This window comes from Cervus canadensis, chromosome 26, assembly GCF_019320065.1.
Source record: "Cervus canadensis isolate Bull #8, Minnesota chromosome 26, ASM1932006v1, whole genome shotgun sequence".
NCBI lineage: Eukaryota > Metazoa > Chordata > Mammalia > Artiodactyla > Cervidae > Cervus > Cervus canadensis.
In genome coordinates, this window is record NC_057411.1 from 26,126,416 (window position 1) to 26,150,197 (window position 23,782).

A 23,782-nucleotide genomic window follows, 5' to 3' on the forward strand; every position below is an offset into this window, starting at 1 on the left:
GCTTTCAGGAGCTATGTTTTTAGGCAAAAGGAACTGAACTCCCTGGCTTTCAAACTGAACTCTTGGGAACCTAAGGAGCTGGTGCTCCCCCAATCCTACCTTTTTTTTTTTCAGTGAGTACATCTATCCTTGCTTTGATCATTTTACATGTGAGCTTGGTAAACATTTTTTCCTGTAAAGAAAGGATGAAAACGTGTTTTATTCTTATTCCATTTGTGTGCTCTGTATACCCCATGGAGATTGGAAATGTAGGCCCTTTGAATTGATGCTTTCAAACTGTGGTGCTGGAGAAGACTCTTGAGAGTCCCTTGGACTGCAAAGAGATCCAACCAGTCCATCCTCAAGGAAATCAACCCTGAATCTTCATTGGAAGGACTGACGCTGAAGTTGAAGTGCCAATATTTTGGCCACCTGATGTGATGAACTGACTCATTGGGAAAGACTGATGCTGGGAAAGATTAAGGGCAGGAGGAGAAGGGGACAAAAGAGGATGAGATGGTGGGATGGCATCACTGACTTAAAGGACATGAGTTTGAGTAAATTCTGGGAGATGATGATGACAGGGAAACCTGGCGTGCTGCAGTTCATGGGGTCGCAAACAGACACGACTGAGTGAACAACCTATTGTCCCAATTGTCCTCCAGCCTCCACCCGTGCCTCCAATGCACCAGTGTCTATTTGAAAGGAACATGGTTTTGTTAATGGGAGGGAGAAAAGAGAAACATGCATCTCACCCCCCAAGAGGTCCACTGGACTTTGCAGCAAAAAGGTTCAAGGTAAAAGCTGATATCAATTATCAGGTCTTAGAAAAGACCATCATTCTGGAAAAGATTGAAGGCAGGAGGAAAGGGGACGACAGAGAACCAGATAGTTCGATGGCATCCCCAACTCAAGACATGAGTTTGAGCAAGCTCCAGAAGATTGTGAGGGACAGGGAAGCCTGGCATGCTGCAGTCCATATGGTCACAAAGAGTCGGACATGACTGAGCAGCTGGACAACAACAACAAAAGCTGATATAACTGCTCATGAGCAATTCTATGAGTTTCTGAAAACAAAGGGATTCCATATCCCTGGAGAATCAAGTATGGAACAGAGCAAAATCCTACTGGTCCTCAGCTCTGTAAGGAATTCAAGGCTGGTCTGGCACCCCAAGGATTGGAAGCTTTAGAAGTATCCAGAGATTGCTCTGCTGCTGCTGCTGCTGCTGCTAAGTCACTTCCGTCGTGTCCGACTCTGTGTGACCCCATAGACGGCAGCCCACCAGGCTCCCCCATCCCTGGGATTCTCCAGGCAAGAACACTGGAGTGGTTGCCATTTCCTTCTCCAATGCATGAAAGTGAAAAGTGAAAGTGAAGTCACTCAGTCGTGTCTGGCTCTTTGAGACCCCATGGACTGCAGCCCACCAGGCCCCTCCGCCCATGGGGTTTTCCAGGCAAGAGTCCTGGAGTGGGGTGCCATTGTCTTCTCCAGAGATTGCCCTAGGTATAGACATTACTCTCCTGACAGGCATCATAGTCAAACAGGTATCAGATAGGAATCAAAGAAGCCAGGGAAAAAGAGAAAAAAGAGGACATGTTCTGTGGTCATTGTCACTGATTTACTGGTTTATAATCCACTTCTTGGGGATCCCTAGAAGTAACAGGAGGACTCTGGGGAAGACACTGAAGTACTCTCACTACTAATATAGTCTCTATTTAGCTAGGATGCATTTAGCCATCATACTGCTGTCTCCAAAGCAAATACTGTTGAACATAGTTTTTTCTAATCTAGACAGAACCATATACATTCACACAAATTCCATTGCAATTGCTCTTGTTATTTATGTAGTAGGACAACTTCCAGCTGAAGGAGTGATGCATCTGAATAAGCATTTCCACGGTGCTACTTTTATATTTGAATAAGAATTCTGGTTTTGTTCCCAGTCTCACTTCTGACTCATCATTGTGAAACCAAGAAATCAATTAGCCTCTCAGCACCTCAAAATCTCTCTTCTGTGAATGAGGATAATGGGTAACCTTCTCTTGCTTCACTGAATTGTTGTGAAGTTTAATTAGATAATGTTCGCACAGCCCTTTGAACTCTACTAATTAAATTGATGTGTAAATATGGTGCTTCCTTTTATCAGGATGCCTTGACTGAGCCATTTCATAAAGAAAGATGACTGTGACAGGAGGATTCATAGGGAAAAGATTACTTTAAAAAAAATTCTTGCGAACTAAATTCTGAGATTATCAAATAACCATGTGAAATCATGTAAAAATACCTAGTTGGGGTTCTAGGATATGGCCTTCACTTACTCAAGAAGTGTTGGTTTTACCTTCATATAAAAATAAACAGCTCCTAGGGTGTAGAATCATGTCCTGTTTATACTTTAAATAATGCTGTTGTTTTTCTAAATGCTATATTTATCCAGTATATTTTGCTAAAACAGCATTGGTTGTTTATTTCATATTTGTCATATAAGGGATCACAAAATAACAGATTTGAAATAACCTAATAAGAAACTTATAACCTTTGAAATAGTGTGATTCTGTGTAGACCATCCATTGATTAGTCTGCTATCAATAAAAGAGATTTCACCCACAACAGAGAAATCTTAGATGAATCAAAATTTTACTAAATTTTCTGATGAGAATGCTACTGCTGCTAAGTCACTTCAGTCGTGTCTGACTCTGTGCGACCCCATAGACGGCAGACCACCAGGTTCCCCTGTCCCTGGGATTCTCCAGGCAAGAATACTGGAGCGGCTTGCCATTTCCTTCTCCAATGCATGGAAGTGAAAAGTGAAAGTGAAGTTGCTCAGTCGTGTCCAACTCCTAGTGACCCATGGGCCGCAGCCCACCAAGCTCCTCTGTCCATGGGATTTTCCAGGCAAGAGTACTGGAGTGGGTTGCCATTGCCTTCTCCGCTGATGAGAATAGTTCACTCTAAAATAATTATCCCAATTATTTTTGAAATTTGCATTCATAAAGACCTTTTGTTTCTGTCAGAAGTAACTTCATAGATGGATTAATTCACTTGGGGGAAAAAAATCATAAGCTTACCTCCATAAATCTATCTCAGTCTTTAGTATGTAATTTTATTTATAAGTTAGAATTTTTTTTATATTTCCTTAATTTTTTCCCCATTTCTTTTTATTAGATGGAGGCTAATTACTTTACAATATTGTAGTGGTTTTTGCCATACATTGACATGAATCAGCCATGGATTTACATGTGTTCCCCATCCCGATCCCCTCCCGCCTCCCCCCCCCCCTCCATCCCTCTGGTCTTCCCAGTGCACCAGCCCTGAGCACTTGTCTCATGCATCCAACCTGGGCTGGTTGATCTGTTTACCCTTGATAGTATATACTTGTTTCAAAGCTATTTCTTCAGAACATCCCACCACTCTCCTCCCACAGAGTCTAAAATTCTGTTCTGTACATCTGTGTCTCTTTTTCTGTTTTGCATATAGGGTATCGTACCATCTTTTTAAATTCCAATATATGTGTTAGTATACTGTATTGGTCTTTATCTTTCTGGCTTACTTCACTCTGTATAATGGGCTCCAGTTTCATCCATCTCATTAGGACTGATTCAAATGAATTCTTTTTAATGGCTGAGTAATATTCCATGGTGTATATGTACCACAGCTTCCTTATCCATTCATCTGCTGATGGGCATCTAGGTTGCTTCCATGTCCTGGCTATTATAAACAGTGCTGCGATGAACATTGGGGTGCACGTGTCTCTTTCAGATCTGGTTTCCTCAGTGTGTATGCCCAGAAGTGGGATTGCTGGGTCATATGGCAGTTCTATTTCCAGTTTTTTAAGAAATCTCCACACTGTTTTCCATAGCGGCTGTACTAGTTTGCATTCCCACCAACAGTGTAAGAGGGTTCCCTTTTCTCCACACCCTCTCCAGCATTTATTGCTTGTAGACTTTTGGATAGCAGCCATCCTGACTGGCGTGTAATGGTACCTCATTGTGGTTTTGATTTGCATTTCTCTGATAATGAGTGATGTTGAGCATCTTTTCATGTGTTTGTTAGCCATCTGTATGTCTTCTTTGGAGAAATGTCTGTTTAGTTCTTTGGCCCATTTTTTGATTGGGTCATTTATTTTTCTGGAATTGAGCTGCAGGAGTTGCTTGTATATTTTTGAGATTAATCCTTTGTCTGTTTCTTCATTTGCTATTATTTTCTCCCATTCTGAGGGCTGTCTTTTCACCTTGCTTATAGTTTCCTTTGTTGTGCAAAAGCTTTTAAGTTTCATTAGGTCCCATTTGTTTAGTTTTGCTTTTATTTCCAATATTCTGGGAGGTGGGTCATAGAGGATCCTGCTGTGATTTATGTCAGAGAGTGTTTTGCCTATGTTCTCCTCTAGGAGTTTTATAGTTTCTGGTCTTACATTTAGATCTTTAATCCATTTTGAGTTTATTTTTGTGTATGGTGTTAGAAAGTGTTCTAGTTTCATTCTTTTACAAGTGGTTGACCAGTTTTCCCAGCACCGCTTGTTAAAGAGGCTGTCTTTTTTCCATTGTATATTCTTGCCTCCTTTGTTGAAGATAAGGTGTCTGTAGGTATGTGGATTTATCTCTGGGCTTTCTGTTCTGTTCCATTGATCTATATTTCTGTCTTTTAGAATTTTTTAAAAATTAATTTATTTTTAAAGGTTACACCCCATTTATTGTTATTATAAAATATTGGTTATTTTCTCTCTGCTGTACAATATATCCCTGTAGCTTATTTTCTACATCACAGTTTGTACCTCTTACTCTCCTACCCCTATAGTGTCCCTCCCCCTTCCTTCTCCTCACTGGTAACCACTAGTTTGTTCTCTATATTTATTTCTGCTTTCTTTTTGTTGTATTCACAAGTTTGTTGTATTTTTTAGATTTCACACAAAAATGCAGTATCATACAGTATTTGTCTTACCCTTTTGAAGTATCTCACTTAGCATAATACCCTCCAAACCCATCCATATTACTATAAATGACAAAATTTCATTCTTTTTTATGGCTGAGTATTATTCCAGTGTGTGTGTGTGTGTGTGTGTGTGTATGTGTGTGTGTGTGTGTATCACATCTTCTTTATCCATTCACCTGTTGGTAGACACTTATGTTGCTTTCATATCTTGACAATTGTAAATAATTTTGCTATAAACATTGGGTTGTGTTATCCTTTCAAACTGGTATTTTTGTTTTTTTCAGATATATACCCAGGAGTATAATTGCTGGTTCTATTTTTAATTTTTTTTAAAACTTCCATTCTGTTTCCCCAGTGGTTGCATCAATTACATTCCCACAAACAATGTACAAAATTCCCTTTTCTACACATCCTTGCCAATAATTTGTTATCTGTGTTCATTTTATGATAGCCATTCTGACAGGTGTGAGGTGATATCTCACTGTAGTTTCGATTTGCATTTCCTTAACATTTAGTGACGTTGAGCATCTTTTCATGTGCCTGTTGTCTACTATCTACATGTCCCTTTGGAAAAATGTATATTCAGGTTTTCTGCCCACTTTTTAATTGTTTTTTTTTTATGTTGAGTTGTATTAATATGAGCTTTTTAATGTATGTTGGATATTAACTCCTTGTCAGTGATATCATTTGTAAATATTTTCTTCCATTGAGTAGGTTGTTTTTTTTTTTTTTTGGTCAATGGTTTCCTTTACTGTGCAAAATATTTTGGGTTTAATTAGGTCCCTTTTGTTTATTTTTGCTTTTATTTACTTCGCTTTAGAAGACAGATCCAAACAATATTGCTACAATTTATGTCAGAGTGTTCTGCCTACGTTTTCCTCTAGGAGTTTTATGGTTTTTGGTCTTAAATTTAGGTCTTTAATAAGTTGTTGTTGTTGTTTTTACTGAAGTCTTTAATTCATTTTGAGTTTATTGTGATATATGGTGTTAGAGAATGTTCTGATTTCATTCTCTTATGTGGAGCTGTCCAGTTTTACCAGCACCATTTATTGAGGAAACTGTCTTTTCTCCGTTATATATCCTTGCCTCCTTTGCCATAGATTAATAGACCATAAGGGCATGGGTTTATTTCTGGGCTCTCTAATCTGTTCATTGATCCGTGTGTCTGTTTTTGTGTCAATACCAGGCTGTTTTGATTACTGTAGCTTTGTGGTGTGGCCTGAAATCAGGTAGGGTGATTCTTCCAGCTGTGTTCTTTCTGAAGACTGTTTTTGCTCTGCAGGGTTAAAGCTGGAAATGTTGATGATATTATAAGTGTGCAACAATGAAATTTCATGTAACTGAATATCTTAGAATATAGAGTTGATATGTTTTATTAGGAATTTAAAGAACTGATATGAGAGTTTTGAAAATTGCTAACTATAAAGGAGGGAGTTTGCAATAACAAATATTTATATAAAATCTAACAGCTATTTTATTGTACTTGTAATGTTTCTTATTACCTATTTACTTGAGGAATACATCTGCTGATAGGCCAGCATAGCCTAAAAGTATTTTGAATTTTTAGAAACTTAAAATTCAGTGTCTGATTCACATCTTCTAAAATATATGTTCTTCTGCAAATCTTCCTTTGAATGATAAGAATTACAGAAAAATTTCAGATTCTTTAGGTCCTGATAGAGGATTTTGAAAAAGTATGAGGATGACTTAGTAAACTCCTGGGTATAACAATAGCCCAGATATGTATATTGTTGATATTTCCAGAAGAAGGCCAATAAGTATTGATTATTATGATCTAAAAGAAATCATAATAGTCAATTATAATTAACAGTAAAGAAAGGACACTAAAGGAAACAAAATACAGATTTAAACTAAATATATTCTCTCAGGAGGCACAAGGATAAAACAGAATTTGAGGCTGCTACTACAGGGAACTGGGGAATGAATATTCTATTTATGGATCTAAGATTCTGAATGATTCTATATCCTCAACCCATTGGTGTTTTTACCTAGAAGGACAAGAGTTTTAAGAACCAGTCCATTTTCTGTTAGTTTTGGTCTGTCTTTAGCTAGTGCTTTAAGAGAATATTATGTACCAGAGTCGCCTGGAGAAGTGTTAAAATGCAGAGTCCTGGGCCATATCTGGCCTGCTGACTCAGGACACAGGCAGTCTAACAAGCTCCCCAGGTGAAACTCACTGAAACTTAAGAACGTCTCAACAAATGTGCTTTTCTCACTAGATAGAGGTTTAGCTAGAGGTTCAGTCCTATTAATGCCGCCAGTATTATAGAAGTGTTACCCACAAAAACTCTAGCATTTCTTTGAGATCTTCAATTTGGACTTGATTTAGACACAGTAAGTCTAAGTTAATATGCCAATTAGTTGCGACCTCATTACGAATAGGAAGTCCTCAGAGTTTTCAGGAAAGAGACTATCAAGAAATCACTTAATTTGTTAATGATTCCACTTTGAGCATACATCTGTCCCGATCAAATTCGCACGTGTGGGGTCACTGAGGAGCCAAGACTGCACCTCTGCTCGCAGCCAGGACATGTGGAACGTTTGTGTATTCTTAAACACCCACCACCATCTCTCCAAGGGAGATGTTGAATTAAATAGCAGTTTAAGACTAATAAAGTAGTGCCCAGATCAAGCAAAAGGTTGCCTTCTAACATTATGAGGATATTCTCCTTGTGAATTTTCAAGGATAAAATAAGAGATTGGGCATTTGATTCCTTTTCCTCCTCCCCTTCCTCCTCATAGGGAATGTCTAATTGTTTTATCTGAGTCTTATTCCCTTTGTTCTCATATTCTTTTAAAAATGCTCAGTAAAGTGCTGAATGTCTGGCAATGGGTCTATTATTCCATTCTAGTTTTTCTAGAATGTTTTAAATTATAGATGTTTAAATTCTAAATGTTTCTAGTGTATTAAACTTTCTATTTCAGGCTTAAAGGTATTGGCAAAAAGTTAGTAGAGAGCTCATTACATTTGCAGCAGGAGTTACTTATGAAAACTGTCTAAAGGTATTAAAGAACTTGTCTCTGAATTCTCCAATGGATGGTTCCTTTCTTTGCTTATAAAACGGGATTAGCATTCAATCTGTGCTCACAGGAGGGTATAGTTTCCAAAAGACCTTGTCTAATATACACAACTTTTCTAAATTCTTCTGGTTTCTTATGCAAATTGGGGTCTTTGAATCCTATCTTTCCATTAGACTCTTTCATAACAGAACACATATGTACTATTTGATATACACTTGGGGTTACTGGATTATTGATTCCTAAAACTATTTCTAATTCCTCTGCAAATTTTATCACTTGGCTTTTTGGCTCAGTATGAGACCAGACCTTAAAACAATGCAATTTTCCCTGCTTCTGATGGTGAGGGGAGGGGTGGTAAATTTTATGAAGTAATTGCACTTTGGAGATTTTTCTAGACAGTTAGGAGGTAAAAGGAACAAGTCAAAGGAAGTAGAGAAACTTAAGTTGGGGGAAGATAAATAATAAAAGAGCTATTTGATTTGTACTAAGACTTGGAAGACTCTAAGAGAGACCATTTTTAGTTTTTCACTTTTTGTTTGCCTTGGTGAAGACATTTTAAGGGAACAATTTTGGAATCTAAATGCCTTAGATATTCCCTCAGAAACATAAAAAAAATAAAAAATGCAGAACATTGGATATTTGGGATGCTGTGCTAGTGCTAAATCACTTCAGTTGTATCCAACCTTTTGTGGACCAATGGGCTGTAAGCCTGCCAGGCTCCTCTGTCTATGGAATTCTCCAGACAAGAACACTGGAGTGGGTAGCCATTCCCTTCTCGAGAGGATATTCCTGACCCAGGGATCAAACCCAGGTCTCCTGCACTGCAGGCAGATTTTTTTTACCATCTTAGCCAGGGAAACAAGTGAGCTGAGGCAAAACATCCGCAGGATTTTCCAAAATTCAAAAGATACTTTCTGAACTTTTTAGTCCTCAGGGTCAGTTTGAGTAATGGATTTATCTACCTTACCCACATCCCCTCACTGTGAACTCTTCCTTTGTAGATATACAACAAAAGATGACAGCAATAGAGACAAGTTGTGTTGTAAGTAATAGCACTGACTTCCACCAAAGATAAAAGTTATTTAACTGAACATATAATCAAAGGATTTCTAAAATGAGTTTCTTATTTAAAGAAGACAAAATAAACTCAGCATTTGGGGACCTTTAAAGAAAAGAAATCAGAGTTGGGACTCAATGCAAGACTTACCTCATCATCCCAGTCACAGAGGCCAACAGCTTCCTGTACCAGCAAGAGGCTCAAAGGGCCAAAGAGGCAACCATGGTTCCAACTTGAGGTCCTGGACCATGGCCAAGAGAAGTTCTTGATTAGATTTTCACAGATCCCCAGTATTGTTGAACACTGGTTTCCCCCAGATGGCATCCAAACAATCCATCAATAAGACAAATCTGAGTTTAGGTTAGAGAAGCATGGGAGAACACTATCTTGATAGTCCCTTAGAGGCAGTGGTGTGCTGAACCTAACTCCTGTTAGCCTGAGAAGGATCACCTTGGTAACTTGAAGTCAGCCATGATAGGAATACTTATACCACAGAAATCATCAAATTCCACAAATCGGGAATCCCCGCCTCTCCCCCCACCGCCCCCCCTGACCAGCCCCAGTGAGCTACTTTACCTTAGTAACATCTTAGGGTGTAGAAGCAAAGTTGGAATATTTAGGAGATGTTGAAGTTTGTTTTGGGGGTTTCCCTGGTGGTTCAGATAGTAAAGAATCTGCCTGCAATGCAGGAGATGTGGGTTTGATCCTTGGGTGGGGAAGATCCCCTGGAGATGGAAATGGCAACCCATTCCAGAATGCTTGCCTCAAGAATCCCATGGATAGAGGAGCCTGGTGGGCTACAGTCCATGAGGTTGCAAGAGATTAAACATGAAGTTTGTTTAAGGCAAGTCTCTTAATCAGAAATTTTCAGGAGGATTAGGTAAAGATCATAATATAAAAGTTTAGGATTGAAGACACAACAAGGAGAGGATTTAAAGCAAGGATTTCCAAGGGTCTTGAAAATTTTGATACTATTTATTGAGATGTCAAACAGTTTGATGTTAATTAAAATAAGTCTTTTGATGTGTTTTTGAGACAATAAAATTGCTTAAAACTTTTATCTTTCTGAGCAAGAGTTCCCTAGAGTAATAAAGTTGTATTGATAAAAACAATGAAATAATAAAGTTATGTTAATGTATAGAGTAAGTTATGTGTATGTGGATGGTTTTGGTTCTCACATATAATGCTTGAGTCTTCAAATTATATAAGAATTAAGGATAGCGGCTGTACTAGTTTGCATATGACCCAGCAATCCCACTTCTGGGCATACACACTGAGGAAACCAGATCTGAAAGAGACACGTGCACCCCAATGTTCATCGCAGCACTGTTTATAATAGCCACGACATGGAAGCAACCTAGATGCCCATCAGCAGATGAATGGATAAGGAAGCTGTGGTACATATACACCATGGAATATTACTCAGCCATTAAAAAGAATTCATTTGAACCAGTCCTAATAAGATGGATGAAGCTGGAGCCCATTATACAGAGTGAAGTAAGCCAGAAAGATAAAGAACATTACAGCATACTAACACATATATATGGAATTTAGGAAGATGGTAACGATAACCCAATATGCAAAACAGAAAAAGAGACACAGAAATACAGAACAGACTTTTGAACTCTGTGGGAGAATGTGAGGGTGGGATATTTCAAAAGAACAGCGTGTATACTATCTATGGTGAAACAGATCCCCAGCCCAGGTGGGATGCATGAGACAAGTGCTCGGGCCTGGTGCACTGGGAAGACACAGAGGAATCGGGTGGAGAGGGAGGTGGGAGGGGGGATCGGGATGGGGAATACGTGTAAATCCATGGCTGATTCATATCAATGTATGACAAAACCCACTGAAATGATGTGAAGTAATTAGCCTCCAACTAATAAAAAAAAAAAAAAAGAATTAAGGATAGGTTTCTGTGGAACTATCACATCAAAAAGAAAAGGCTCATAGGAAATGTTCACTTGAAACTACTGTTCATTTTCAACTTTAACAAAAAAACAAATAAAAAATTTTTCTGACTTCACATTCTACTAGTATCTAAAGTCTTTTTTTTTTAGACTAATATCTAAAATCAGTCCATGGGGTCGCAAAGAGTCAGACACGACTGAGTGACTGAACTGAACTAAACTGAAATTCTTTTCCAAATGTTTAGTTTTTAATATGCCACTTTATCAAATGATAATAATTTAATTTAAATACATTGCATTTGTTTATTTGGGGAACCAAATACCTCATGTCTAAGAAATTTCTTTTCAGTGTCTTTTAAGGTACAATTAATGAACAACTTTACTTCCAGTCATTTGTTTCTACAAGACAACAATGTCAGTGGACAAGTTATTTAACATATCTGAAGTAGGTATCATATATGCCTATTTGTTATCATTTCAACTGTTAAGTACAATTTGTATTATTTCTTTCTTTTGTTTAGCAGAATGACAGGGTCAGAAGTCTGCAAGGGTTCAGAAATGAATTACTTGAGAGAAGAAAGAAAAAAATTATTTTAATTAGACAAAAGAGAATCTTTAAATCATAAAATTTGAAAGCATCATTAACTTTCCCAATTCAATCTCATCTTTGCCCTATTGTGAACATTTCTAATGGGGAATAAGGACAGTATTTCTCTTTGTGGCTTATTATTCTTAAAATATCCTCTGTATTGAGCTAAAAATCTATTCCCTTCCTTGTCCCTTCATTCTTCCTTCTGAAAATATATAAAGTAAATCAACTCCCTATACAGTTTAACACACTGAAGACACAATTATTGGGTTTTGATTATTTTTAGTTTTTTAGGTGTTTTTTTCCCCCCTAAGAAAGGCAACTTGAGTTTATTCAACCATTCCTGTTTCAGAGATATTCAATGTATGGACCAATACTCACCCATGGCTGTTCCTTACCCTTTGGGAACTGTAAGTTATAGATCCACATCAACATAAAGAACTGTGGCAGAATATAAATCAGCATACTGGGACTTCCCTCATGGTCCAGGGGTTAAGAATCTGCCTGCCAATACAGAGGACAAGAGTTCAATCCCTGATCAGGGAACTAAGATCCTACATGTCATGGGACAACTAGTTGCAGCATATGCTGCAACACATAGCCCACGTGCTACAACACAGTGTCTGCACACTGCAAGAAGACCCAGCACTGCCAAAATTAAAAAAAAGAAATCAACATATTGCTATCATCATTGAAAAATTCTTTCTATGAAAAACTAAAGCTAGCTGAATTTAAAAGCATGTTGACTGATATAGTTGATTTAAATTGTGGCATAAACTTTTTCTTCTTGTCACAACCTGATGGGTAAACAGTTGAACCAACTAGTTTGATAGCACTTGTTCCATATGACATGATTTCCAGATCCATTCTCATCATTCTTCTTAAGATCAGCCTCCAGAATACAACCAACATTTTCAGAGAAACTCTGCTGAAAATACAGTGGAAAACATTACATCCCTGTATCTGGACATTATTTGTCTTGGAACAACCTAAGAGTTTTTAGTGAATTTTTAATCAAGTACACCCAGCTGATCAGATATACAGAACCTCTTTCAAATTCTTATGGCTATTGATAGTCCACTATTCCAAAGTAGCTACCTACTAGCTATTCTGTCCAATTTTGTCATTTGCTAATATGTATTATGCAACTTTTGCTGTATTAAAAAACAACCAAACACCCCCAAACTCAGTCAATTTAAACAACCACCCTTTAAAATAAATTTCTCATGAGCATGGTTCAGCTAGTCAATTATAGTGACCTTAGCTCAAATATTCTGACCATGACTTGGCTTGTTCAAACATCTGCCTTCAGCTGTGGTTGGCTAGATAACTGGTCTAGGAGGGCTTCCCTGAAACAACACAGCTCTCTTCCACAGGATTTGGATCTGCCAGGAGGGAGGCTTGTATTTGTTCTCATGGCTGTGACAGGGTTCCAAGAGAGAGAGGAAACACACAAGACCTCTAGAAGAATCAGTCCCATCCCTGCCATAAAGTAGAGCAGAGAAGGGTGGAAAATGGACCTGGAGGAGGACAAAGATAAAATAACTATTGTGATGCCAATGTGTTCTTCCAAGTTCTCACAAAATTTGAAAATGGCACTGAAAGATACTTTTCATGGAAGACCTTCTTATAGATTCATTGATAAACTGTTTCAGAATGTATTATTTAACCAGTCATGACTACCATTGAGAGCTTTTATTCAACCCGTGTTTTTCCATCATGTTTCACTGAATCCCATCATAAGGCTTCAGTGAAAAACTGTCAAACTTGCTGCTGCAGATAAGAAATCGTCATAGTTTCATGAACACAAATGATCATCACTGCATTATTTATGATAGCAAAGTATTGAAAAGACTGCAGGAATGAATAACTTACTATGGTAATTTACATAATAAATTATTTCATGTGGTTTTTAAATTTTAAATAATTGATGAAATAGGAAAATGCTTACAGTTTAATTTTAATTCAAAGATAAACAATGAGGCACAATACAAACAAAATTATATATCTTTTTATAGGCTTTATACCTAATGAAGAAGCATTTTGAAATCCTAGAAACAAATACAATAAAAATACATTTATTATCTTTGGATGGCAAGATTATAGTGATTTTTGTTTTCAGCTTAAACTTTTAGATATTTTTGACATTTTCTGCAATGGAAATATGTAACATCATCATCATCAAAAAAAAAAAAAAGCATGTATTCAGTTGTTTTCCATTTTGTAATTTTCCTGAGAATTAAAATCAAGCTCACATTTCCCTCGATTTGGAAAACTGTGTATTTGACCACTGCCAATTGATATTCATTGAGATAGTGAATTGAATGGTCCTAATTGAGAGGGAGCTCTGGATCTTTCCCAAAATCATAGTAGCTGGATTTTAATAACTATTTCATTGTCATTTTAATTTTAAGAATATTTCCTGCTGTCATATCACTTATGGTTTCTTTTTCTATTGGCTGCCAAGAATATACAGGATTTTATGACTTTATTTGGAGCATTACTTGATATCTATGCTAGAACTGATAAAAAGGGAGAAGTTCTCTGGGACAGGATAGGAAAGCAAGAGAAAAAATTTCTCTCAAGCATTGATAACCATCTTCGTTGTATCATTGGTGTGGCTGAGGAACCTTGTCAGCTAGCTGTATCTATCTTGGCACTGTCTTTTTAGCCTTTTAATTCTTACTATCACTAAAAATCATATGTCACAAGATGACATTTAAAGCATCTGGATATTCAGATCATAGAAGAAAGCCTCTGATGATGCAAAACAGATTACCCTATTCTGGTTAAGGGATGTAGTGTGAAAATGAGTAAATCACATTCCAGACACAGTGTCATCCAGAGGCATTCTGATGGAATAAAGATGGACACAAATTCTTTGATTCTCCTCCCATTGGGAAGTCGCATCTCCACCCCTCCTTTTCAGTCTAAGTGGATTCTGTCACTGGCTGACCAATAGAATATGACAGAAGCAACACTGTGCTAGTTTCCAGGTTCCATCCTCAAGCTACAGGTGCCTTCTATTTCCTGCCGCTTGGAACACGCACTCCTGGAAGCCAGCTGCGGGGCTGTGAGAAGTCCGAGCTGCGTGGAGAGGCCACATCAATGTGCTCCAGTCAGCATCCCCAGACGAGCTCAACTGCAGGCCTGTGAATGCACCTTGGACAACCAGTAATGTCACAGGTTGAGATGCCTCCAACTGCAGCCACTGACTCCATTTATATGAAAGACCCCCAGGAAGATCCATCCAGCTGAGCTCAGTCAACTCACACAACTGTGGAAAATAAAAATAAGTTGTTGGTTTAAGACACTGAGTTTAGGGATGATTTGTTAACTCATAGCAAAAAAAAAAAAAGGCAGCACTAGCCGTTGTTAGCTGGCACTGTTGCATCTGAAATAAAATTTGAAAAGAGTTACAAAAAATAGATGGTGACATCACATTTCTGTAGAGCTATCTTTCAAATTCAAATGGAGAAACACTAGGTAGAATGTACTGTTTCTTACCATTCCATGTTATATACAGATGTGATGATCAAAGAAACCAAGAAAAAATCAAAGCAGGATAGTCTTTCATGTTTGGAAATGATAAGATACTACTTTGTTCACATCACTTTACAGTTTACCACAACCCTGAGAAATATGAATAGTACCATCTTCACTTTTTGTCTTTTTTATCCTCCTTCCCTCCCTCACTTCCTTGTTTCTGCCTCCATCTTCCAAGTTGTTTTCACTCCACTGCACTCACCCTCAACAGAAGCCTATTTTGTCTCCATAATCGCCCCATGGTATTTATAGTACATGAGATACAAAAGGAGGCTGCTCAAGCTGGGTCCATTTGAAGTCTGTAAGCAGTCTCTAAGGTGAAAGGGTAAACCCTAGCAGAATTTCACCCTGTGATACCCTCATGTGCTACCTTTCCATGACAACAAAAATACCAGATGTATAAATCCTTGTTATTCTCAAGGTAAGAGTTTAAGTATTTTCCAGTGTTTTACAACTCTGTTTTCCTTCTAGGTATCCCAAAGTTGATCACATCTGATATGGTCAAGGAAGGTGCCGCTGTAATTGATGTTGGTATCAACTATATCCATGACCCAGTCACAAGAAAGACAAAACTCGTTGGAGATGTGGACTTTGAAGGTAATAAACTGCATCTTTTTTGACGAGTGAAGAAAAACAGAGGTTCAACTTTGCATGTTTTGATAGTTGAAAGAGAGATTTTCTATTTGATTGGGGCATTACTTTTTATAATTTTTTTTAAGATTATTTATTTTGGCTGTGCTGGATCTTTGTTGCTTCACAGACTTTTCTCTAGTTGCAGTGAGCAGGGGTTACTCTTCATTGTGTTGCACAGGCTTCTCATTGCAGTGGTTTCTCTTGTGGAGCAGGGATTCTAGGCTTGCAGGCTTCAGTAGTTGCAGCTCATGGGTTCAGCAGTTGCAGCTAAACAGGCTGTAGAGCCCTGGCTCAGTAGTTGTGGCACATGGGCCTAGTTGCTTCACAGCACGTGGGATCTTCCTAGACCAGGGTTTGAACCTGTGTCCCCTACATTGGCAGGCAGATTCTTAACCACTAGAGCATCAGGGAAGCCCTGATGATTATTATTAATCATTACATTAATCTTTCCTCTGATGGAAAAGAGTTTAATGACACTCACATATTTCCTTCCTTCTGCCTGACTCCTTTCCTTCCTACCTTCCTTCTTTCTTTCCTTCTGTCCTTCTTTTCCTCCTCTTCCTTCTTGGGAGAAAAATATAATAACATCATTAATATTTAGTTTTAAGATTAAATTCCTTGTAGTGCAGTTTTCTTAGTGAGCATTGTTTTGACTGTTGGGAGCGTATCTCTGTCCTTCATCATCCATGCTTCATACTCAGCCATTCATTCTCAGAGCCAGAAGGCATCTTGAGATGTGTTTGCTAGCCTTCACTATATTTCAGATCTAAATAGTTCCCTGGATAATTCAAGTCGTTATCCCTCACTTGTGTTTTAAAGAGGATGAGAGGGCGGCCATTTTGTTCTTCTCGTGGTTCCAGTGGGGAGAGAAGGAGGAAGCAGGGAGCGGGGCGGTTGGCGGGTCCCACCGCGGCTTCTGCCACCAACGCCAGTACCATCTCTGTGCTGTGGCGTGGGAAAGGAGGTGTGAATCCCGGGCGCGAGCCGGCGACGGCGCCGCTGCGGGAAGGTCGGCGGTGGGAAGGCGATGGCGGATATAGATAAACTCAACATCGACAGCATCATCCAACGGCTGCTGGAAGTGAGAGGGTCCAAGCCTGGTAAAAATGTCCAGCTACAGGAGAATGAAATCAGAGGACAGTGCTTAAAGTCCCGAGAGATCTTTCTCAGTCAGCCTATCCTGCTAGAACTTGAAGCACCACTCAAGATATGTGGTGATATCCATGGGCAATACTATGATTTGCTTCGACTTTTTGAGTATGGTGGTTTCCCGCCAGAAAGCAATTACCTGTTTCTTGGGGACTATGTGGACAGGGGAAAACAATCACTGGAGACTGTCTGCCTCTTGTTGGCTTACAAAATCAAATATCCCGAGAATTTTTTTCTTCTCAGAGGAAACCACGAATGTGCCAGCATCAATAGAATTTATGGATTTTATGATGAATGTAAAAGAAGATATAACATTAAACTATGGAAAAATTTCACAGACTGCTTTAACTGTTTACCGATAGCAGCCATCGTGGATGAGAAAATATTCTGCTGTCGTGGAGGTTTATCACCAGATCTTCAATCTATGGAGCAGATTCGGCGAATTATGCGACCAACTGATGTACCAGATCAAGGTCTTCTTTGTGATCTTTTGTGGTCTGACCCCGATAAAGATGTCTTAGGCTGGGGTGAAAATAACAGAGGAGTGTCCTTCACATTTGGTGCAGAAGTAGTTGCAAAATTTCTCCATAAGCATGGTTTGGATCTTATATGTAGAGCCCATCAGGTGGTTGAAGATGGATATGAATTTTTTGCAAAGAGGCAGTTGGTCACTCTGTTTTCTGCGCTCAATTATTGTGGAGAGTTTGACAATGCAGGTGCCATGATGAGTGTGGACGAAACACTAATGTGTTCTTTTCAGGTTTTAAAGCCTGCAGAGAAAAAGAAGCCGAATGCCACGAGACCCGTCACACCTCCAAGGGGTATGATCACAAAGCAAGCAAAGAAATAGATGTCATTTTGATACTGCCTAGTTGGGACTTGTAACATATAGTACATAACCTTCATTTTTAAAACTGTAATGTGTATTGGTCAGCTTGCTCAAATAGTGTTTGTGGGGCTCCCCCTTCCATTTTTGACTTAATGAATGGTATTTGCTGGTTATAACAGCAAATGATAGATTCTCCACTCCCAAGGAAAAATGTTTTGTTTAGTTCCCTGTTCCTTTTACAAACAACATTAATGATGGTGTTAAAGCTGTACACTCAGGACAGTGTCCCCTGTCTAAGGGGTGAGTGTACAACTGATCTTTTTTTAATTCAGTACAGCCCATGAATAATGTAAATGCTCATTTTCTTTAGGATATACAGAGAGCCCTAGGGTGCTCAATCTGTACATGTTATTGTCATAAAATGCATACCGTTGGATACAAACCACTGTGAACTTTTTTGTTTCAAAGGGATTGCTTTTTTTTTTAAATTAATTAATTAATTTATTTTTTTTGTCATACATTGATATGAATCAGCCATAGATTTACACGTATTCCCCATCCCGATCCCCCCTCCCACCTCCCCCTCCACCCGATTCCTCTGGGTCTTCCCAGTGCACCAGGCCCGAGCACCTGTCTCATGCATCCCACCTGGGCTGGTGATCTGTTTCACCATAGATAGTATACATGCTGTTCTTTTGAAATATCCCACCCTCACCTTCTCCCACAGAGTTCAAAAGTGTGTTCTGTATTTCTGTGTCTCTTTTTCTGTTTTGCATATAGGGTTATCGTTATCACCTTTCTAAATTCCATATATATGTGTTAGTATTCTGTAATGTTCTTTATCTTTCTGGCTTACTTCACTCTGTATAATGGGCTCCAGCTTCATCCATCTCATTAGGACTGGTTCAAATGAATTCTTTTTAATGGCTGAGTAATATTCATGGTGTATATGTACCACAGCTTCCTTATCCATTCATCTGCTGATGGGCATCTAGGTTGCTTCCATGTCCTGGCTCTTATAAACAGTGCTGCAATGAACATTGGGGTGCCCGTGTCTCTTTCAGATCTGGTTTCCTCAGTGTGTATGCCCAAAAGTGGGATTGCTGGGTCATATGGCAGTTCTATTTCCAGTTTTTTAAGGAATCTCCACACTGTTTTCCATAGTGGCTGTACTAGTTTGCATTCCCACCAACAGTGTAAGAGGGGTCCCTTTTCTCCACACCCTCTCCAGCATTTATTGCTTGTAGACTTTTGGATAGCAGCCATCCTGACTGGCGAGTAATGGTACCTCATTGTGGTTTTGATTTGCATTTCTCTAATAATGAGTGATGTTGAGCATCTTTTCATGTGTTTGTTAGCCTAACTAACAAAGGGATTGCTTTTTGTTTTTCCTCTTGTCTTATTATGTACAAACTAGTTTTTGTAGCTATCAACATTAGGAGTAACTTTCAACCTTGCCAGCATCACTGGTATGTATATTTAATTAAAGCACACTTTCCCCTACAGTATACCTAAAATGACGATTAAAGCCATTATTTTAAGTGTTTGTGACTCTTTTCCTGAAGCCAAAGTTTCTGTTGAAATATATATTGACACTCCCCTAAGTAAGTACAAGGTGGCATGGTTGTGTACACCTGTCACCTTTATGGGGATTCAAAAACAGGTTTTTGAGTTTGAATAGCAGTTAGTAACATAGTGCTGTTTAAGCTATTAATGATTAAAGTTAATTACATTTTGTACGATTTCCATATAGTCTATTCATTAAGTAATCTTTTTACAGTTACATCAGGCCTGAACCCATCCATTCAGAAAGCTTCAAATTATAGAAACAATACTGATCTATGTGAGTGACCGATTATGCATTCTTTGGCCTACATTCTTTATTCTGCGATGAAGTTGAGGCTTATAAGTCAAAACAAAGGAACTAACTTACTATCCACCAGTTTATACAGAACTCACAGTATCTATGACTTTTTTAAACTAAGATCTGTTAAAAAGAAATCTGTTTCAACAGATGACCGTGTACAATACCATGTGGTGAAAATTAATTCAGACTTATTAAATGATGAACTTGTTAAAAAAAAAATAAAGAGGATGAGAAAGAGGAGTTAGGTTAATATTAGTATGGCCAATGAAGGAGATAAAGCAGCAAATGTGTAGAAACAAAAGAAATTCTAACCCAATGCCTTTGCTGTATAGATGAAGAAACTTAACCCTGAGATAGGTATATTTTAGATGCCTGACCCCTAATCCAATACTTCCAGTATCTTTGTCAAATACTTACCTGCACTGGCCTTTTCAGTATAATCTAGGAATCTTAGCTAATAATACATGCATATAATAAAATAGAGATATTTTCATATTAGAAATATTTTATATATTGGATTACTCCTTGGAAGGAAATATTTTATATATTGGATTACTCCTTGGGAGGAAAGTTATGACCAACCTAGATAGCATATTTAAAAGCAGAGACATTATTTTGCCAACAAAGGTCTGTCTAGTCAAGGCTATGGTTTTTCCAGTAGTCATGTATGGATGTGAGAGTTGAACTGTAAAGAAAGCTGAGTGCCAAAGAATTGATGCTTTTGAACTGTGGTGTTGGAGAAGACTCTTGAGAGTCCCTTGGACTGCAAGAAGATCCAACCAGTCCATCCTAAAGGAGATCAGTCCTGGGTGTTCATTGGAAGTACTGATGCTGAAGCTGAAACTCCAATACTTTGGCCACCTCAGGTGAAGAGTTGACTCATTGGAAAAGACCCTAATGCTGAGAAGGATTGGGGGCAGGAGGAGAAGGGGACGACAGGATGAGGTGGCTGGATGGCATCACTGACTCAATGGACATGGGTTTGGGTAGACTCCAGGAGTTGGTGATGGACAAGGAGGCCTGGCGTGCTGCAATTCATGGGGTCACAAAGAGTCCGACACGACTGAGCGACTGAACTGAACTGAACTGATATATTGGATTGGTCATTCTGGCCAAAAAAGCAGGGTCATGCAAGAACTTCCTTAAGTTAAAAGTGTGTCTTTACAGACAAATTGAAAGGAAAAATCATGCTCTTTCTAAAAATAATTCAAACTTCACATGTTCTGTTGGAATTTGGTCATTAGCTGATGGTTTGCCCAAGTCCTATTGTCATATGTAATACAAATGACTATGCAGAGACTCAGAAGTGTCCTTCTGAGTAAGGTGTTGGCCCCTTGAATGTGAGATTCCAGGGTGCATCAGGGACCAGATCCAAGTAGGGTTGCTAAGCCGGGTGCTAAAAAGAAAAGGGAAACCTGAAGACAAAAACTCTGGAGACAGGATGATGAAGAGAGCAAAGTACAGATGAACCTTATCATCTGCTGCCTTCACAGGCTGTCATTCATGGAGCCCTGCCAACCTAGCAAGGTGGCTCTCCAGTGAACATGTGTGTCTGTATGCATGTGTGTGTCCATACTGACCTCTTTAGGAAATGACCTCTTTTCTTTATTTAATTTTTCATGTTCAATCACTAATGTCAGATATCAATAATATATTTGAATTTCTCAACTTGAAATTTCAAGTAAGGATAGATTTCATTTTAAAAGTTGACCTTATTTATTTATTTTTTTTTACAGTCATTCTGCTTCTGGGTTACATTATAGTTACTGTGTGTTTATGGCAAAATCACCACAAACTTATGATGCATCCAGATGGCATTGACAGCACGCGACAACCAGCTCAACGCAAGAAAGCAGGGTGTTAAACACAGCTCACAACCTTGACTGTGCTTGTGGGGCAAGCTTACCTAGCTGGCAGTTGGCAGTGTTTTATAAGACCCTTCTCCTATATGATATTTCATTCAATTCAGACTTTATGAAAAACGTTTTTTAAAAAATGAGCATTTTGGGGTGGGTACATACACTGTCACATATAGATATACAATCTCTTGGTAGTATCTATTAAATTACAGTTATGCGTATCTAACTATACAATGAAACAAAAAAGGACATGACCATGAGAGACTAAGATATAAGGAAGAGCACTGGGCTGAGAGACTGAAGAGGTGCTCTGAGACCGAGTATTGCAACCCATTAACTTAGCAACCTCTCTGGCCGTTGGACTGCAAGGAGATCCAACCAGTCCATCCTAAAGGAGGTCAGTCCTGGGTGTTCACTGGAAGGACTGATGCTGAAGCTGAAATTCCAATACTTTGGCCACCTCATGCCAAGAGTTGACTTATTTGAAAAGACCCTGATGCTGGGAGGGATTGGGGGCAGGAGGAGAAGGGGATGACAGAGGATGAGATGGCTGGATGGCATCACCGACTCAATGGACATGAGTTTGAGTAAACTCCGGGAGTTGGTGATGGCAGGGAGGCCTGGCGTGCTGCAGTTCATGGGGTCGCAAAGAGTCGGACACGACTGAGCAACTGAACTGAACTGAACTGACCGGCAATGTTGTTATCAGTTGCAGCAATGATGGCAGTCCTTCCAGCTCTAGCACTTGGTGCATCCTGGACATTCAGCTGAGTGTTGCCATGAGACTGTGTAAAAGCACAGAAACTTTCAGAAAGTCAGGTTTTTCTGATCCTAACATAAAACACGCCTATGTGATTTGTAATATTGCTCTTGTCGCCCTGCTGGTTCATGGAGCCACAGCCCTAAGACCTGGACCTGGTAAAGAAGGCCTTACCGGTGAGGCCATGACTCAGTCACCCAGAGGAGCACGCAAGTGATAGGTTTTGACATGCTGCTCTTCAGATTGTTCATCAGGACTTAACCTGAGGTGAGGGATGATCCCGCAGCTGAGAGGGAGGGACTTTCACGTGGGTTCTGCTGCAAAACTTATAGGTAGCAGTCAGCTGTAAATTGCCACAGGGAAATTGTGGCTGATTTGTGAGTATCGATGAAAGTTTCACTATAACTATAGCCAAGACAGATAAACCAGATACAGGTAAAATGCAGAGCTGAAGTAAATGGTCCTTGCAGAAATCTTGGCTCACTAATAAAGGAAACAGGATGACCTACTTCAAGTAGATTACTTCAGTGGGAATGATTTTTAAAGAATAATTTCATCCACAACCCTCTTTAGGTATTACTGGAAATATGTAAATTTCTGTAAATATACTAATATAATATAACATAATATATGTTTTATATATATAACATAATATATGTTATAATATAACATAATATAAATATGTAAATTCTGTAAAAATACTGTAAATAATTGCAGATTATTTTACAAATTCAATGATTTATAGAACCAGGTGCCATTTAATCTATTTTCTTTCTAAGAAAATACACGTCTGTATGTATTCTGCTTCATTATTAGATGTTTTGACTTCATTTTTAAATAAGGCTTCTCTCTAAGAAGACTGATACTTTATGTCAAATACAACATGAAGGTTGCATCACACTTGCTATAGTTCTTGACAAAAGAGAACATAAAAACACCCTGAATATTTCCTTTTGACTTTGAGGTCAGATTTTTCTTTGGGTTTAGATACACTTTTCTCTAAACTGCATCTTCCTTCATCCACTAGGCTTTCCTGCTCTTATTTCTGTGCTTTCATAGCCAGTGTTTGTGAAGTGCTTACTGGGTACTAGGTATTGTTCTCATCCTTTTACATATGAATAACCCTATAAGCATGTATTGTTTAAGTTTGAATCAGTTATTATGATAACCCTATAAGGTAGGTATTGTTATGCCAACTACACACTGGCACTAGCCATCTGCCTCCACAAGGATTAAATCATGAGCTGCTGCAGCTGCTGACCTTCAACATTCCCTGAAAGGAGTTCAGGGTGGAGATAGAAATGAGGCACTGTGTGATCTGGGAAAAACTGGCAGAACAGGTCTTCAGATAGAGATTTTCAGAAGATTTTATGAGCCCAATTCTTGCATCTCCTCGTGTCTAGAAAAGCACTAAAACCCTTCATGGTGACATCTGCTCCTCGTGACTAGCAGTAATTTTTAGGAGACTAGCATCAACTTTCAGCAAAATATATGTGCCTGATTACATGTACTTCCCCTTCAGCAAAATCACTGACCTTTCCCCAAACTCTGTGGAGCAGTTTCTCAGAGCTATCTGAAATAGCTCTTGGGCTACAGTCCTCATTTTGCCTTTAATAAAACTTGTTCCTTGTCCGG

The 23,782-nt window shown here is 38.7% G+C and overlaps 1 protein-coding gene across 1 annotated transcript in view; it reads left to right on the forward strand.

Annotated features, from left to right (window-relative positions):
* Window positions 1-23,782, forward strand: part of MTHFD2L (methylenetetrahydrofolate dehydrogenase (NADP+ dependent) 2 like) — a 147,941-nt gene that overhangs the window by 99,588 nt on the left and 24,571 nt on the right. Inside the window, exon 7 of the mRNA XM_043448193.1 lies at window positions 15,522-15,647. Coding sequence (XP_043304128.1) covers window positions 15,522-15,647 — 126 coding nt within the window. The remainder of the gene's footprint in view (window positions 1-15,521; window positions 15,648-23,782) is intronic.